We start from the raw sequence: 12,623 nt of genomic DNA, 5'->3' as shown, positions 1-12,623 counted from the left end.
GGCTCTTCAAGCTTTTGTTTTTACATGTTCTTTTATAATACTCCAGAGATGTATAATGGCAAGGAAGAAGGGTCAGAGAATGGTTTGCCAAGCCATCCTTCTGCAGGGTCTTCTACCCGCCTTTAAACATTGCTCCTTCCTCATCTGCTCCCCTGACTCGCCACCACCCATGCTGCTTGCTCGTTCGCCTGCCTGTTGTTCTGTCATCATGCTGTAGTTGGTGTGACTGCCTCTTGGCGGCTATGGAAACTACAGCGTGATGACAGTTTTACTTTCAAAAATATAGAGACATGCTGAATTTTATTGCATAAATTTCTTGAGATACTCTGATATTTCATTTAAAGTGGAGTTGCCTGACCTTGCTGAAAAGTTTACGGAGGCTTATGTTTTTAACATACCGTATTTTTCGCTCTATAAGACGCACTTTTTCCCCTCCAGAAATTAAGGGGAAATTTGTGTGCGTCTTATGGAGTGAATGCAGGCTCCATGGCTTCAGCGAAAGCAACCTGAAGCCTCCGAAGCGCAGACTCTCCTGGCTTCAGGGATAGCCGCTGTGCTCCGGAGGCTTCGTGTTGCTTTCGCTGAAGCCATGGAGCCTGCATTCGCTCCATAAGCAAGACTCTCCTGGCTTCAGGGCTAGCCGCCTGAAAAGGAGAGCTGTGCAGTGCCCCTTCAGCAAAGCGGGAGGAGAAATGGAAGGAGCTCCGTTTCTCCTGCCGCTTCACTGAAGGGGCGCTGACCAGAGAGGGGGAGAATTTTTCTTTTCTTGTTCTCCCCCTCTAAATCTAGGTGCATCCTATGGTCAGGTGCGTCCTATAGAGTGAAAAATACGGTAAATGGTTGATCTATCTCAATAATGTCTTTGCAATTGATGTGTTCTAGTTGCTAAAATTGCTGCCTGCTTGCATGTATTTCTGCATAGATCGATCAATATATTATGTATTTCTGCAGAGTGTGTTTCATGTAGATTTGCTGCATTTGTGGTGACATTTTGAATTATACATTTACACTTGGTCATGTATGCCAGGTAAATTACTTAATTTTGACGAAGAGCCTCAGAGATGGTAAACTCATTTCCCCCCCATCTTTTTGAATTACGCCAACTTCTCCTGCATCTTTTCTTTACAGTGAATGGGTATCACATACCAGGAACTTTGGTACCCCAACTAGAACCAAGCCACATGAGTCTCCGCAAAGTCAGCAGTGACCCCCAGGTAAGCACAGAAAATATTCCTGGATGTAGATGAAGGCTTTTATTTTCTATGATTGTTTAGAAATAGTGCTTGTGGATACTTCCAGTGGGATGAAGGACTGAAAGCAGTCTTCGTTCACTTAGATGTGCAGCAATGATAGTTCAGTCTTTTAGTTCAAATTGTGCTGTGAACCTCAAAGTCCTTGTATTCCTGAACACGCTCTCTCCCTCTCCCCTCCCCCTCCCCCTTCTATTTTTATCACTGGAAGCTCTTATTGATCTTTCTCAACTTTAGCCATCTGTGATCATTTTGTAGTATGGAGTTTTTCGGGCTAGGTACCCAACGTGCTTTCTTTTTTGTCAACATTGAATTGGAATTTGTTGTACTTCTTGTAGCTGTTTGAGTGAGCATCCTCTTGCTATTGTACCGTGAGACACTATAATCAAGATGATTTTTATTATGCATGCATTCTTTCCTAAATCTTGGAAGATTACAGCTATATTTCATAGCAATGCATTCCACGCTGTCTCAAAGTCTCCTTCACCCACTACAGTACTGGAGAAAAAAATTCACCAACTTGTTAGAAATTTTTTTTGTAGGTTTTTGGTTTTTTGTTAGAACTTGTTAGAAGTTTTTTTTGTAGGTTTTTTGCAGAAATATGTGAGTTAAATCTTAGGTCATAAACATTCTAGAGCTTTATTTTTTCCACTCAATTTAGATATGCTGAATATCTGTATAGCTCTACCCCTCTTGCCATTATTACTATATTACTGAAGTCTGCATTAAAGCCTGTTATGTAATTTGGGCTGCTTCCACACTGGTCACTTATTGTGGAACAACCATTCTTTGTTCACTCACTGTTTATGGGATGTCTGCATAACATAGTGATCAAACGTCCTCCTCCCAAGTTTTCTCTATTCAGCTTCCGTTTTTGTGGGGTTGTTTTTTTTAAAGAACTCAGAAAAATCTGGTTTTTTATTTGTTTGGGTTTTTTTTTTTATCACAATGTAAGCACTATACAACATACCCCATGTAGGTGATCCATCACACAGCTGTTCTTGCTTATACAGGCCAGTTACGGCCTTCATAGATTTTGTTCTAGCAATTTCCTTCTCTATAGTCTGTCTCATCTCTCTCGGAATCAGCTCTATCACTTTAACTGTCCCCTTCTCAAATAGCATTGCTTTGGTATTCTTTTCCTCTCTCCCCAACCCTGCACATCCCAAATTGCAGTATATCCCACACAATGGTCCCAATGAAAATTGCTACACACAAGATTTGGGGTTGGGGAAGGAGTGGCTTCCCACTCGGCTATAGAATGTTATTTAGATTCCAGACATTGCTGTCCCACCTACAGTGTAAAGCAGAACAGCACGGCTTGCATACTGCTTAATTGTCACCATCTGTAAGCACTCTTGGTTACTGATGCTTTTCCGCTGTCTAAGAAAATCTAGGGATTTACCTTAGCAAACAGCATTTGAAAAGTACAAGCTACTGTTCACTGTAGCTTCCAACAACTAATTAACATTATTTGGGGTCCTCTGGAAATCTAAGGCATGACAGCTGGACATAGCTGAATTATGAAGGGCTAGCATGTTTGAGTGAATGCAGTGTTGAACCTGAGATCCAAAACTCTGTTAAATCATTCATGTGTGTTTAAATAAATCTGGTCATTTAAAGCCATGAGCTCGCAAACGGGCTTTGGCAAGTTGCTGTTTCAAGCCTCAGTTTCTGTTCTGTAAAAAAGTTTATAATAGTCGTAGTATAGCTGTGAGGCAAAGCATACTGCTACTCATAGAATATTGCTTTCTCCCAGTTCTCTGTGCTTTAAGGAATCACGTAGGCCAATTTCGCAAATGATGCTAAAATTGATTTTTGCATTTCTCCTCCCCACCCTCACCCCTCACTGATTTTTTGCATTTCCTGTATCTGTACATTCAGTTTGAAAAGCCACATTAAGTCTGGGTTGTTGTTGTTGGTTGTTTTAAAAAAACAAAAACCAGCTTTCTTCAATCTTATTCTACACTAACGATGATTAAAAAATATTCCTGGGCAGGGACTCACACATTTCTGTTCATCGCTTGATGACTGTAATATCAAGTACTTTCTTGTATTGTGTAAACAGCCATCGCAGATCAAACGGCACTTTCATATCTGCTGACATCATTTCAGCGCAATATGTTCCAGCTGTGTTTGCAGCTCATAACATTCATTTTGTTTTTATCCCACCCATCCTCCTGAGATTTGAATAAAAATGAGCACGTGTACAGCAACTCTGTGCAGGGGGGCTGGGAAGACAAGATAGTGACTTGCTCAAGACAACCCAGGGAGGAATAAAGCTGAGCAGAGATTAGAACCTGCACCTTCCCTGTATAAACCCAATACTGGAGCCACTGCCATGAAGTCATTGAACTAGCCATTCCGTGGGAAAGGGGAATAGCACAACAGTAGGGCATCTGCTCAGCATGCAGATGGCCCCAGGTTCAAGCCCCAGCATCTCCTGGTAGGGTTGGGGGAAAGACCCCCTACCAGAATCCTGGACAGCAGCTGCTGGTTAGTGAAGACAGTAGTGAGCTAGAATCTAGATGACCTAGAGGTGTGACTCTCTAGAGGTGTGAGAGCCAGTGTGGTGTAGTGGTTAACAGCTGTAGACTCGTAATCTGGGGAACCGGGTTTGCATCTCCGCTCCTCCATATGCAGCTGCTGGGTGACCTTGGGCTAGTCACACTTCTCTGAAGTCTCTCAACCTCACTCATCTCACAGAGTGTGTGTTGTGGGGGAGGAAGGGAAAGGAGAATGTTAGCCACTTTGAGACTCCTTTGGTAGTGATAAAGCAGAATATCAAATCCAAACTCTTCTTCTTGTTCTTCTCCTCTATAAGGCAGCTTCCTGTGTTCCTATGGGTGAGGAGTTCGTGCATGTGTGAGAGTAGTTCACAAAAAAACTCTTAAGGGCTGACTAAAAAGTGTTGCAAAATGTCAGAGAAGAAAGTGTGCATTGATAAGACAATTATTTGTTACCTGACCATGGTTCAGAAAATGTTTCTGCTTTCAGTTCACTGAGCCCTGTTTGAGTCAAGCAGGTCATATGCGAGAACACGGAAAACTTGGTTTTAAAAGCTCTGAGGACCTTGTAGACTCTGTGGGTGCTTTTTCCCTATTTTTCTTCCCTGCTCATTCCCCTCACTCCCCCCCCCCTTTAATGATGCCACCAGGAAAGAGGCGAAGAATAAAACTAGATTTTGCATCGTGTCTTCACTCTCTCTAAAATAAGCATATGGCTGGAGTGGGCACACCAAGAGAGTGATCTTCTGAAATCTTCTCTTCCTCCCTTGCTCTCCCTGAGGCTGAGAAGCCAGTTCTAATTTGTTGGCAAAGTTGTTCTCCTTTGCCCCTGTGAGTACTTTGTTATCACACAGTAGTGTCTTTATGAAGAGAGGCAGAGGTAGTTGAGGAAGTAATTCACCACTGCCTTTCCTAAGCGAGAGTATACAACACATCTCCTGTAGCGTTGCATATCTCACTTTGGAAACTCTTGGACCTTTATCTGTAGGTGATTCTTGCATGAGTCCACCTTGACCTGTGCTGCTGCTTCTTTGTAGTACTCTGGATGGTGATCTGTTTTGGATACTGGATCAAGAGTATCTTGATAGCTTTAAGATCCTACTGATCTTTTCTAGTCTTACTTGAGGGCATGGCTGGTGGGTCCAGGGAAAAGCTACTCTCTGACCTAATGGCTTTGCAGGTTCATAATTGGCTGCTTCAGCAGTTGTTGGGCAATAGGCCCGTAAATGAATCAGCAGCTTACAACACAGGTGAGTGCTCTTGTATTGGTTGTAGAGTGATCAGTGGGGAACCTACTGGGCCCCCTGGAAAGCATGGAGCTGAGTGAGACCAAGAATGAGGAAGGTTGAAAGAATTTAAGGTGTGCCAGTGTTAACCAAGAAAACTTGAGTGTTTGGAAGCTCAAGGACATAAGATTTGCTACTGTGTCTAGCAGTTTATTATGAAAGTGCATTGTAGAGGGGAACTCCATAACATATTTCCCCCCCCCCCTTAAAGATCAGGGGAGTTAGAAGCAGCATCATTTATTTTGGAGAGGGGATGGTGATTTAGAGTTCTTCATTACACAGTTCTTCTTTCCGCAGGTGCTAGCATCAGCTTTTGCGGCTGGACCAATGCCAATCTGCTGTTTGGGGCATACTCTTTTTCTGCTGTGCGTGGGCAACTAATGCTAACAAAGAGGGATATTTAAAAATTTATTTACTTGCCTTGTCAGCATGACATTAGAACATCTGAGGGAAATGGACTCATTTTCAGATTCTGGATCAGCAAGAAGCTTCCTTTGAGGGGTATTGAAGGATTCCGTTTCACATATGTGAGGATATTTTAAAGAACAATAGCAGCTGTCGGGGGGGGGGACATAAAGAGAAAGGCAAAAAGGCTTGTGTTCAAATTGCACCATAGCACGTATAGACTGGTTTCCGGGAAAGATGTCATAGCTGGTAGAAAATGGTGCCTAAAGAAACTGTGGCATTTCTAGCTCTCTGGAGTTTTGCACATAAAAATTAAGGAGACATGCGGGGGGACAGGACTGTTCTCTATCAGAGAGTATTAAGGCAGTCTTCTTCCTAGAATAAAGTTGTTGTGCTATGTTTGTCCGTGAGGTATTTTTTGTTACTCTGTGTAAAACTGGACAATGTGGCATAAATATTTCTTTGTGAGAGATAACCCTGGTAAGGACTACAAAGGACAAAAACCCCATAAATAAAAGCAATAAGGTTACAATGAATGGTGAAGCAGGACATGTTCCATCATGTTGTTAACTGTTGCACGGTAGCCTCAGACAGAATGGCATGCCAAACAAACACTTTAAAATAGGTGGCTGCTGACTCCATGTGCACATTACTTCTGTTTTGGGTCATTCCATTCACTGTCAGTCTGATGCAGGTGGGTTTTTTGTTGTGTTGTTTTGATGCTTTTGCTAATTTGCAGATGGACGCAGAAGGAAGCCTTGGGGATGCCTGCAGTGTGTTAGCAACAACACTGCAGAGACTTCCTCCTCACCTTGCTTCTTGAGTCCCAGCTTTTAAAGCTGGAGTGGGGGGGGGGGCAGTGGGGCGAGCGGATGAGATGTGTGTGCAGTTGTGATATGAACCTAACAGCAAAGGAAGCCTTTGTGTACAGCAGCTGAACTGCGTGCGAAACGTAAATCAGAGCTTCGAATAACTCTTTTAGGCACAGTAGCTAAAGAGCCCTGCTTCAGAGTTGGCATGCAGTGGAAGAGTTAATTCCAAAGCTAGGCACTGATTGGAAGGGGAGGTGTCGCCGTGTTTCGGATGAATTATCTGGCTGTACAGAGCTCGTGTGCTGCTTCGTGAGCACAGTGCAGGAGTCTCCCATGCAAGAGTTGAACTGTGACACCTCTGGGGCATGGAAAGAGGCTAAGCCAGAAAGCAGGGCAGGAAGGGAATCTCCTCCAATTTGGCTTGCACAAAGCACTGAGCACCCCTGCTTCCCACACACGCACACACAAGCACACACATACACCTTCCAGTAACTCAGAATACATACCATGTCGGATGTGGAGTGCAGTTTTGACGATGCCTCTTGCCTCTCTCCTCAGAGTCCTGGGTCCCCCTCACCTACTCGAAGGCAGAACAAGGAGACCACGTTCACGGTAAGTAGAATCCCACCGTGATGATCACCAGTCCAGTTGCTATGGTGATCTAGTCACCAGAGCAAGTAGCATTGCAGGGCAGGAGAGCCGTCAGTCCGTCTGTGTATGTGTTGGTGTGTTGAATCCGTGTGAAAGGGTCTGCCTCATGTTTTCCAGATGTAAACACGGTGCCTGCTTTCCACAGCAGTAGCTGCATTGAAGCCATTTTTAAAAGGCTGGAGCTAGCAGAGAGCCTGTTAAAGAGAGACAGGAAAGAAATGTCAGAAAGCAAAAGGAGAGGGTGGGGGCCACTTCTTTCTGCTGTGATTTTTAAATTATAGTTGCAGCAGTGTTTCCTTTTGTTCAAAGTTGCTTCTGGGTAGATCAAGCAATTAATAGCCAATGAAGTCATCTTAAGAATGGAGTGTTCCTGTGGGTAGCACACACAATGATAAAAAGTTGACAGTCAGGGTTGCCCCCCAAGGCTGGCTTCCTTTTCAGATTTGATGGATGACTGAAGGGGCTAAAGATCCATAGAAGAAAGAAGAAGACTATTTTTTGAAAAGATGCCCTGTGAAGTTGTTGTAGTATGCACTTTGGCTGAGGTCGCGAACATGCTAGATATTTCTCAGTAGGAGAGGATGAGATGCAAGCCTTTGAATCCTGGCAAACCTCTTTTGACTCCTTAAGTCCAGAAACTTATCCATTATTGCTCAGAAACCTGGCCCAGCCATCCGGGCTCCATGGTTAACAAAATATTTGATTTGATTGCAATGATTTAAGAGAGAGAGAGAGAGAGAGAGAGAGAGGGGTGGGGGACATTTCCCTGTGGAAGTGTGAGGTTCGCTCTTTTGCTAGCTACAGCAGTGGAAAGGAATTTGTTGAAACAACATGACACATCTCAGTGTGAATTAGAGCACCGGGAGTGGTGGTGGAGAGAACATTAGGGGGACTAGAATATGAGGTGGTGATTAGTGTCAGTGCTGTTTTCTTTGTGACAGGATTGATGTTTGGTGCTGCCACTCAGTTTTCCCAGGTTTGAGATTTAGTTTGAATGTTTCTGCCTCCTTCACCCCCTTTTCATGGTTTGGGTTCTCTAAAACGAGAGAGAAAACACAAGCAAAAACTGCTCATTTGGTATGGGTGTTGGACTTCAGGTGTGTTTTCCCCCCAGATTTTGCACTTTATGGAAGAAATAATGCACTATCTTAATGGCTTACACTTATTCTGAGTTGAAAGGGACGTAAAGCAGCAACCTCAGATCTTGTGAGGGGTGTCTGGAGCTGTTTCAACATTTTTTGCTCCGTACTTCACCGCATCAACATGAAACAAAACAAAACCCAGAACTTTAAGGGGGTGCAGGGGGTGTAGAACAGCTGGCTGTGTACAGAAGACCTAGCTGTGGGGATAACCCCATTCAGTCAGAGGCAGTTGAAGAAACGGAAGCGGTGTGTTTTATCACTACTGCTCAGCTGCCATACGTGTAGTAACAAAATTGAAGGCTGAAAGGGGTGATTACCTTAATCCTAAGGCACAATTACATTGCAGCTGGAGTTAGGGATGATTCAATCCATTGTGGTGCCCTGGTTAGGCACCCCTGGGTTAAAGTGCTGTACTGTGACTTGGGAGACCAGGGTTCAAATCCCCACTAAGCCATGAAATTCACTGGACAGTTTTGGGCCACCCACCAACTCTCAGCCTGACCGAACTCATGGGGTTATTGTCAGCACCTTGGAGGAAAGGCAGGATAAAATAAAAAAAATACTGCTCTTTGTGAATAGCTTTGTCAAGAATCATTACTGCATTTTTTGAAGCTCTTTGAGGCTACGGTAATATTTGGAAACAGCCTCATAAGTGGGTCGTCTGTATCTGCATTAATATTGTACCTCCTGGGGGGTCAGCAACAGTGGTGCAGGTGTTTTTCTATATGGCCCATCTCATCCAAGTGGCAAATGGATTCAAATGTTGCATCTGCCATGCAGTGTCCCGACCACAGTGGAATTATTTTTTGGCAGAACCATGCCACTGAGCTTGACCAGGAGAGGCAGCAAAGAACACATACATGCACGTACCGCACCACAGGTTCTCTCCCACTCTTTTCCTCAAGCCCAGCACTTGACAAACTGTTGTTTGTCAATAAACCGCAGTCAAAAGTCCTTCACAGCACATAGGAGTAGTCATAAGCTTGAGGGGCTCATTCCTGTTGCACCAAACTGTGGTTTAGCTGTATGTGTGAACACAGCCATTTTTCTCATGGGTAGTATACAGAAGTTACTAACTTTCTGGGGATAGTGGGTGAGAGAGGAGAAATGTTGATTGTGTTTCACAACTAAGTAATTTTTCTCAAAATTGGGTTCCCAGCTGTTGTTGGACTACAACTCCCATCATCCCTAGCTAGCAGGGCCAGTGGGATGATGGGAGCTGTAGTCCAACAATAGCTGGTGACTCAAGTTTGAGAGACACTGATCTAAAAAGATAGGCATGTAAGACCATTAAGTCTGAGGTCTAAAAATTACCTGGCTTCTTCCTGTGACACAAATGCTCCTTTATATGGTGATCCTTGTTCTTCTTCCAGTTTTCTCTGCTGCAGCACACAGGACTTAAAGATCTGTCTCACATATACACTCCCAGTGTGGCATTTTCTCCTACAGCAGTTTGAATGAGAAATTGTGCTCTTAAAACTTGGTCACATCCAGTGGAAATACTCTGCTAAGAAGTTTTAGCAGAAATTCGAAACATCTGGAAATGTCTCCAAACCATGCTGTAGGCAAGTGATAATCCACCATGCAATGACACTCTTCAGGTGCCAACAAGTGCTAAAATATATATTTAAAAACCCTCTCTGCTGAAAATGAAGCAAGTTGACCTTTCTGGCAATTGACAACCTCATGAGAGGCTTAGAGTTACATATGTTGGATGTGGTTCTTTGCATTCCAGTGTCTCATAACTTCTGTGATCCCATCCTACGACTTGAATGAAACACTCTTTCTTTTGTGTTACCATTCCAGTTTTCATGGATGTTAATTTTCCTCCCTGCCAAAAAATAAAATAAAAATTCTGCTTGTTGCCATTTAATAAGAGCAACTCCAGTGCACTCTCTTGTTAGCATTACCAGCAAGAACACTTCTATTCAGGTTATGACCAATTTCTGGCCACATTTGGATGATCATATCTCTACCTAAGGAAGCCAAGTTATGAGCAAGCCTCTTGCTCACACACCCAGCACCTTTGTTCCTTTTCAATGAGCCACAATATAAACCAGGAAGTCTCTAAACTTAGTTTTGGGTTTTTATTCATTCTGGGAAACTCTGGTTACCAGCAGTATAACAAGCCAGGGTATTCAGCTATGAATTGAAGTTTGTTTAATATCTTGGCTTGTTCCAAGGTTTTCCTGGTTCAGACTTAACAGGAAACTCTAGTTAGTTAGAAGCTTCCTCATTTAATTATAGCTTGTACCAGAGGGAGGGGCAAGAAAGGAGGAAAAGGCTCATTCACATCTTGGTTTATTAACCGATATACGATTGTCTGAACCAGCTCAATGGTTTTTCAGTCTTCATATTACAGAATCACCTCTGACTGCTGGACGCCTTGACTTCTTTGTGCATGTGTTCTATCTGGTTATCAGGTCAAGCCAATTTATAGGTATTTTGTAGTGTTTCAAGCTATACCCTGGAAAAGTGAAACAAATCCAAATGCATTGTCAGCACAGCTACAACAGAAAAGATATACAGTGGTACCTCTGCTTATAAACTTAATTCGTTCTGGAGGTCCGTTCTTAACCTGAGATACCACTTTAGCTAATGAGGCCTTCCGCTGTTGCTGCACCACCGGCGCACAATTTCTGTTCTCATCCTGAGGTAAAGTTCTTAACCCGAGGTACTACTTCTGGGTTAGCGGAGTCTGTAACCCAAGGTGTTTGTAACTCGAGGTGTTTGTAACCCGAGGTACCGCTGTACCTTTGACTGTCCCAGTTGTCTGTTGGGCAGTGCCTATTGCAAGTTCACACATGCCCCTAATCTGGATAGCTTTGTCTGGGCAATTGAGCCTATTAACACAAGTAGGTGACATGGGGCTGTGCACAGCGTCCCCACTCACAGTGTCCCCCTGCCATACCATGTCCTTGGTCGTACTATTTTGGTTGGGAATGGCATGAATAAGGCTTCCATCTGTGTTCACTTCAACATGTGGCACAGTTCAGGTGAACCCATGCAAATAGCCCCCTTTATACCTTCTTCACTCTGCATGGGACAATTGGAAACGGTGAAGATATGGCCAGTGCATGGGGTGATTATTGGGACTGGGATGGCATGTGCAGCCCCCTGCCTTCTGCTTGTATTCATATTTCTTGCATGGGTGTATTTAAAAAGTTTATTTATTTATTTATTTTAAAAAATGTTTTTCTTCTATATATGGAAGTAGGTTTGCTCATCCACCCAAGCTGTTGTGTGGTTCTATAGAAAGGAGACAAGTCTAACCTCTCCTCTACATTTCTGGGAACATTTAGTTAAAAACACATTTTTCTTTGAACTGTGTGTTCTTTCCCCATCCATCTCCAACACTAGAGCAAGCATCTTTGTTTCAAAAAGAGAGAAGCAGGCTCTTCCTCTCCCCTGGCAGGAAAACGGTGACATTTGAACAAGGCTTCCCCTCTTTTTTCTTCTTCAATGAGTGAGGTTATCAAGGTACCCCACAACAGGACTGGGTTTAGTGCCACCATAGCAATAAGGAGATAGGCACCTGTACATCCTTGATTTTGTCCTGGTGTTAATAGGAGAATCACACACACATGTCCCAAGTCCCCTTACAGGGCCGAGAGATTCATAGCTTAAAATAATTGTACGCAATAACTTGATCATCCTTTCCCTCCCAATTTTTGTGAGCGCATGCAGATTATATTTTAAATGTCCCCTACAGCTTCTTGATAGTGCTTTCTGTTTGTCAAGTACACTGTAAGGGCATTTAAGGAGGTCTTTTTGGTCGCTCTCTAACTAGGAAGCTTCATCAAAGCTCAAGCCCACTAATCTCTCTAAACCGTTGAGAACTTTGCATTTTGGCATGCATTATAGTATCTGTTTCTTGTCCCAAGATGAAGCAGTTGGGTGGATTATAAATTTAAATAAATGCTTTCTGTCAGGCTTCATGAATTAAATTAGTGAATTATGGATCCAGAGAGGAATAATTTTCAGTTGCGCTTTTTAAAAAATATGCATTGGAGTGCAACATCTGAATATTAGTCTAATGATTTTATTATTAATCTGGTTTTCTCTCCATTGTGTCCATTAGCTTCACTGGGACTTTCTGTGTACTTCTGGCAGAGGCTGTTGTGTAAAATTTGGTTTTCCATTTGTAAGATCCCTTAGGCAGCTTTAACTCATTTAATGACATCCGGTCCAAGGTAGAAATGGTTTTACCTAGAGCTGCTACTAGATTTCACCCAAAAATGAAATGATAAGGCAAACATGGAGGTTCCTGTTTGGGTGAAACATTTGAGGAATTTCCACAGAGGCAAACATTTTTAGTGAAGTGGTTGCCTTTTGAATTTCATCACTAAAGTGAAATTGCAAGGCAAACATGAAGGTTCCCGTTTAAGAAGGAACATCCAAACAATTTTGAGGGTAGTAAGATTTAAACTGCAATCCTAGCCCCACTTCCCTGACCATAAACCCCATTGGATTCAATGCATGCTTGGACTTGGGCTTAGAAGTAAGTCCAGGTAGACATAGCTAGGATTGCGCTTTTAGTCTAACAATAAGTACTTCACATTCTTAGTTT

The 12,623-nt window shown here is 43.1% G+C and overlaps 1 protein-coding gene across 5 annotated transcripts in view; it reads left to right on the top strand.

The window, feature by feature from the left end:
• Positions 1–12,623, top strand: part of GAS7 (growth arrest specific 7) — a 135,065-nt gene that overhangs the window by 98,641 nt on the left and 23,801 nt on the right. For all 5 annotated transcript variants that reach the window (XM_081897970.1, XM_081897971.1, XM_081897972.1 and 2 more), the window contains exons 4-5: positions 1,129–1,214; positions 6,819–6,872. In XM_081897970.1, coding sequence (XP_081754096.1) covers positions 1,129–1,214; positions 6,819–6,872 — 140 coding nt within the window. The remainder of the gene's footprint in view (positions 1–1,128; positions 1,215–6,818; positions 6,873–12,623) is intronic.

Source organism: Podarcis melisellensis (assembly GCF_964234715.1).
Source record: "Podarcis melisellensis genome assembly, chromosome: 2".
NCBI classification, from domain to species: domain Eukaryota; kingdom Metazoa; phylum Chordata; class Lepidosauria; order Squamata; family Lacertidae; genus Podarcis; species Podarcis melisellensis.
Note: the sequence above shows the minus strand (reverse complement) of the source record. Positions and strands in the feature narration are given on the sequence as shown.